We start from the raw sequence: 6662 nt of genomic DNA, 5'->3' as shown, positions 1-6662 counted from the left end.
ACAAATTACAGTAATTCACATTTCAAATGCAAGTCTGTATTTTTGTAGTTTTCTTATATGACACACAAATGTACGTAAAATTACAAAAATAATCTGTAATTAATACAATAACTAATTCCAAGATAAATCCAAGAGAGAAAAGTGAATGCAAAATTCAGTGCAAACAGAAAAAAAACAGACAACTATAATAATGTATTTTATAGAATGGTACAATCCCAAAAAATAGATTACAACAATTATAAGTCACTAAATAGAATTATGTAAACAATGATAATTCATTTTTACATGAATTATAACCTGAAATGAAATACATAAACATGGTTACCTGCTGATTTTATTCTCTAGAAATCTAAATATTTATAAAATGGGCAATCTGTCTATCCATGCATTTCACAAGCAAAATATCAGAGTTACATTTAAATGAAATAAAATAGGAAAACAACATTTGAACAAATTTGAACCTTGCATATTAAGAAAAGAAAAAAGGAGGGTTTTTTCTTTTCTTAACATAAACATAAAGCAAACATGTAATATGTGCAGCGTTTGACAAAGGCATTTTATTTGTTTATATTTAAGGATTTTATCATGTATTCCAGAGCTCTGTGCTTTTCTCCTGCTCCCTTCTTGATGTTTTCCAGTGTTTTGGCCTTTTCAGGCTCATTAATTTCCTTCAGCTTTTCAATCAGAGAATCAACGTGCAGAAGAGTGACCAAAGAATCAGTGTTGAGTGCAATCTTCTGCAGGGTTTCCACACAGTGAAAAGCTTCCATAACTAGCTTTACTTTCTCAATCTCTAATTGTCGCAGCTCCTTGGCCAAAGACACACCATAATCAAATTTGTCATCATATTTCTTCTTTAAATCTTCATATGTCCTCTTTTCCCTCTTTGTCCTTGTTGCATATATTTTTGCTTCTTTGATGTGTTTGCTGTAGTGGCATTTATTAGTGCACACTGTACAGTGATTATTTGTCATCGCGCTGCACCACGAGAGATCAGTGGCCCACCAGCATCCTGGATAATGACAGTTCTCCTCACAGACGGTGCAGCATGTCGCCTTTTCGGCTAACTCAGGATTAATATCAATCTTTGCTTTGTAGGGAACTTCGACTTCATACTCAAAGTTCTTTTTGACAAATTCCTTGTTCTGCTCCAGAGCTTCTTGAGTTTGTTTCAGCTCATTTTGCTTTAGCTCCATCACTTCAACACGTAATTGTAAATTACAGATATTTGCTTCCAACTGCTCCCGTTTTTGTAAAACATCTTGAGTCATTTGCAAGGTTTTTGGTGTTATGTTGTTGAGAAACTTGAACAATCCCGCAATTTCTTTAAAACTGCGATCCCATGATTGTTCCTGTATCATTTCATATTGTTCATCAGCAGCGTCTGACTGGCAGTTGTTAAACAGGAAAAACACTGGCTGTTTGTTGTCATTCACTGCACACTTGAGTTTAGCCTCTTTAACAGCCGTCAGGGCATTTTTAGGTGGAGCTCCATTTGAGTGTGTGAAGAGCAAGACAGTGTTTTCAGTGATATCTCTTCCAAATAAAGACTGAACAGCATCAAATATGTAGATTTGTCTGTCTGAGAGTCGGTTTTGTGTTGCTTTAATCACAAGACACACTGCATGTATTTCAGGAATTACTTCTGCAGATTTACTTAAACTAAGCAAACTTGCAGCAATCTGTTTATCAAGCTCAACTCCACGTGTGTCTCCATATCCTGGTGTGTCGATGATTGTTAAATGGATTGGACTCTCTTGTGGATAAAACCCATAAACAGTGATGCTGGAGGTCTGACTGTGAACTGATGTTCGGTCGCTCTGATCATCTGTGATCTCAAACCAAACTTTGTCTTCTCTCTGAACACCCAACATGTAGTTGATCATCGCATTGATCAGCGTTGTTTTTCCTGTTCCTGTTTCTCCCACCAGCAGAATGCTTTTATGGGGTTTGTTTCTGTTTCTGTTACCAAAGGCTATTTCTCTATACGGTTTGGATTGATCTAAATTGTCTGTCTTGGTTTGCAGATGGTATCGAGCAGGATTTCCATCATCAACTAAGATGCTTTTTTTGATGATTTTGTCCATTTTGTCTAACTGGTGATACTTGTTCTCTGTAATTTTAAAACAAAAACATGTTATTTAACACAGCTAGTTAAGAGATTGTTGTACCAGTTGTGAGGCTGAAAATCTTTAAGTGGATATTTGTAAAATAGTGTGGACCTCTAATCTTTGTCTCTATGCAGATCAGATCAGATCACACCCAAAAACTTTGTCTAAGCAATTGATCATCAATCATCACAGAGAACAAATAGTCAATATACACTCCATTTGTTTCCTTATAAGTTCTCTCATTGTTTCTGCTAATTAAAAAAGTTTTAAACTTCAAGAAATGAACATTTAAAAGGATACATAAAAAATTATTTCTCATGAGAGGTGCTGCCTGCCATTTATTTCACTAAAAGAGCTTTAAAACAAATGAAAGAAAATCAAATGAAATTGGAGCTACATTGAGTTACACTGATTACTGATTACAATTTTAATATAATAAAAAAGTATGATCAGTAAGCACACGAAAAATAAACACTTAATTATGAAGACTTTAGTGGACTTTATATGACTGTACCATATGAAATGTACTTTTGCTTCTTCAATGAGCTAAAAAATGAAACATTATGCATGTACAACATTCACACATCTTAACAAGCTGTATAAAATAACAATTTTCTTTAACATTACAGAAAAAAGTATGTCCAGTTTATATCAAGAATCATACAAAACTGATGAAATCATCAAGAAAAGCATCATAATTAAAGAAGGAAATCCTGCTCGATACCGACTGCAAACAAGTACAGACAATTTGAATAAATCTGAACCATACAGAAAAATGACCTTCGGTGAGAGAGACGAAATCAAACCCCATAAAAGCATTCTGCTGGTGGGAGAAACAGGAACAGGAAAAACAACCCTGATCAATGCGATGATCAACTACATGTTGGGTGTTCAGAGAGAAGACAAGGTTTGGTTTGAGATCACAGATGATCAGAGCGACCGAACACAAGCTCACAATCAGACCTCCAGCATCACTGTTTATGGGTTTTATCTACAAGAGAGTCCAATCCATTTAACAATCATCGACACACCAGGATATGGAGACACACGTGGAACTGATCATGATACAAAGATCGGCATGAATTTGGTTAGTTTAAGTAAATCTTCAGAAGTGATTCATGAAATAGATGCAGTGTGTTTAGTTATTGACGCATCTCAAACTCGACTCTCTGACAGACAAATCTGCATATTTGATGCTGTTCAGTCTTTATTTGGAAGAGATATTGCTGAAAACATTGTCTTGCTCTCACACACTCAGCTGGCACTCAACCTAAAAATGCCCTGACGGCTGTTAAAGAGGCTAAACTCAAGTGTGCAGTGAATGACAAGAATCAGCCAGTGTTTTTCCTGTTTGACAACTGCCAGTCAGACACTGCTGATGAACAATATGAAACGATACAGGAACAATCATGGGATCGCAGTTTTAAAGGAATGTTAGGATTCTTCAAGTTTCTTGACACAATACAAGCAAAACCCCTGAGGATGTTTCAAGATGCTTTGTGTCAACATGAGTTGAAGGCAAATATCTCCAATTTACAATCATGTGTTCAAAGGATGGAACTAAAACAAGAAGAGCTGAAACAAACTCAAGAAGCTCTGAAGCAGGATGAGGAGTATGTCAGAAACAATAAAAACTTTGAGTATGAATGTGAAGTGTCCTACAAAGAAATGGTTGATATTGATCCTGCTGTAGCCAAAATAATGATATGCACCGTTTGTGAGGAGAACTGCCCTCATCCAGATAGCGGGAAAATGTGGAATCTTCAGAAAGATGATCACTGCAAAGTGTGCATAAATAAATGCCTCTACAGCAAACATGTCAAAGCAAAAATATATGTAACAATTACAAAAAAGGAGAAGATGACACATGAAGATTCAAAGAAGGAATATGATGGTAAGATTAGAAACAGTGTGGCTTTGGTCAAGAAGCTGGAAGAAGAACTGCAAGAATTAGAGAAAGAGAAAATAAAGCATGCATTTGATGCTTTTTACTGTGTGAAAACTCTGCAGATGATCGCACAAAATATTGATTCACTTCCAAATATTGATTTTCTAATTGAGAAGTTAAGGGAAATAAATGAGCCTAAAAAAGCTGAAACACTGGAAAACACCAAGGCAGCAGGAAGCGAAAAATCAGTGAGCACTGGTGATTAAAATAAATCACGTGAAAAGAAACATGCACCAGTATCATCAGTGATTTCATGCAGTGATGGTGACTGCAATGTCATTGCATTAGATAGCAAGAAACCAAAGCAAGTGTCATTTATTATAAAGATATTAGGTTCAGTTTAAAATCATTTAAAATAAATTAATACATTTAAAATAATAACACATTATAATTAAAGTGATTTCCGAAAGGATTATGTTCCCTTGATTGAGGGAATTGGACATGAAAAAGAATGGTTATTCCAAACAAAAGTCAGTAAATCAACCACTTCATAAGGGGCCACTGCACAACGCCATTAGTGTGACAGATTGAAATATGCATTTAAAAAATTCATAAATCTGTAAAACATTTAAAGCACCTTACATTTACACTATTTTGAGTGCTTAAAAATGTTCATAAAATGCAAACTTGTCACTTGTTTAATTCATTTTTGGGTGATTGGTGATCAGTTAGTTTGGCACAAGGTTTGCTATCGATTACTTGTGTCTTGAACACTAGGGGGAGAACTTGCAGGGTTTTTTCATTTTACATTTCATTTTCATTTTAACCACATGGAGTTTTGTGTGTTTAATCTCATTAGCAAATGGTACATGGATATTTTTGATCTTTGAATACTAGTTGGAGACATGGATAAGGCCTACTTTATGTTAATGTGATCATGAGTGGTGGGTTTCATAAATCATTTTGAAAACTGATGTAATTTATTTGAGATGTCTTTACAGCTAAAAGAAGGAATTATATGTTATGCTGTCACGTTAAAATTCAGATTTAAAATAAAGTGACATTTATATTGTGTTCACACTCTTTTTAGGGCCACATTATATGTTTATATACCGGAGACTGGGGCAAGTTGTCACAAGGTTGTTGTTTTTTTGTCTAAAAAAATGAAATGTTAAGATTAATGTTATGCATATATATTCTGTTGGTTAACAATTGTCTGTTCTGCCTGTTTTTTCCTGTTGTCATTTTAACTGAAATAAATAAATGAATAAATAAATAAATAAAATTAAAGCCTCTGGAGAATGCTTGTGTGAATTGAATACATCATTTAGATAATGAAATAAAAATATTTGTATATGCAATATTGTAATGTGCTAAAATAAGTAGTATACTTATTACATACTTGTGTGTACTTGTTACCAAGTGTTTATTCCTTAATTATTATTTTAAAGGCGACCATAAGATAATATTTATTGTAGGCTGTTATTAGGCCTACCATCGATGAAATCACGAAGCTAACGGGTATGGTTACAAAATAAAGTTATTTTAACTGTTAACGTTATCACTTCGCCCCTAATGTATAGTACATAAAGGATAAATGTGCATAGGCCTATGCAACGAAGCTCTTCAGTGAACGGCTGTGCATTTTCACACAGCAATATTATTCTCACATGGCCCCTTGGTGTCAGTGTGTCCTAATACAATTCAACAACCCCTTTGCAGTTTGATTGTAAAAGTAATACACAATGGGTTTTAGCTCTTTCAACTGGCCTTCGCTGAAAAGCAGGTAAGCTTGCTACACTAACCATAGTTTCACCATGGTATTTGTAGTGAAGGTGCAGTTGTAATGTCCCCACATAGCCACTAAGTGGCAGTGTTTCCAAACACAATTCAACAGTCTCTAACAGAAGTGTTCATACTGTCATTGCTCCTTCTGCAATGTCTTTTTTTTCTGTGTTGACAGCCTGTTTTCATTGTGAAACATTATTAAACTTTGAAAGCTTTCTTTGCTTTATTTCCAAAACATAATAAAAGGGGGAAATTGTTTATTATTATTTCCAAGATTGATTAATAGTGTAGAGTGGGGGAAAACGCCCCCACGGGGTAAAAAACCCTACTGTTTTTTTCCAAAATAACCACAACATAAAGTAAAGATAAATTTTTATTGTAACTATGGATTAAACGCCCCCAGGGGGCAAGGGGCTATTACTCTAGTTATTCTGTTCTGAACATCAAATATTTAGATTTTCCATCAAATATATTCTAACTAGTTAGTTGAATCAAAATATTTGGATTTTATATTAAAAAAATTACCTCAAGTTAGCATCAGGTAGCTAGTTGGCTAGCCAGTTAACTTTTTTTTTTCAAATAGGCTATTATAATTTTGTAATCCATAATTACTGATTATATTCTTTTTTTTATTTTAAGATAAAACTGCATGTATTCTGATTTTGCTGTAAATGTTTAAAGCAAATTGCTTTGTTTGACTGGGGGGGGGGCAGTGGGCATTTTACCCCACCCATTGAGGCATTTTGCCCCATAGGTGTGGTAAAACGCCCCCCCCCCCCCCTATGATAACTTTTCTGAACACAGTTAACCTTTGTTTTACAGAAAAGAAATTACACAGTCCTTAAGGGGCGGGGCGTTTTCCCCAACTCTACCCT

General features: G+C 34.8%; 1 protein-coding gene across 1 annotated transcript; it reads right to left on the bottom strand.

Annotated features, from left to right (window-relative positions):
• Nucleotides 1-557: 557 nt before the first annotated feature.
• Nucleotides 558-2087, bottom strand: LOC131532811 (uncharacterized). Its single transcript, XM_058764601.1, has one exon. It carries the CDS (start codon nt 2085-2087, stop codon nt 558-560), a length of 1530 nt encoding a protein of 509 aa, XP_058620584.1.
• Nucleotides 2088-6662: the final 4575 nt, after the last annotated feature.

Source organism: Onychostoma macrolepis, chromosome 24, assembly GCF_012432095.1.
Source record: "Onychostoma macrolepis isolate SWU-2019 chromosome 24, ASM1243209v1, whole genome shotgun sequence".
NCBI lineage: Eukaryota > Metazoa > Chordata > Actinopteri > Cypriniformes > Cyprinidae > Onychostoma > Onychostoma macrolepis.
This window is presented reverse-complemented; position numbering and strand designations above follow the sequence as displayed.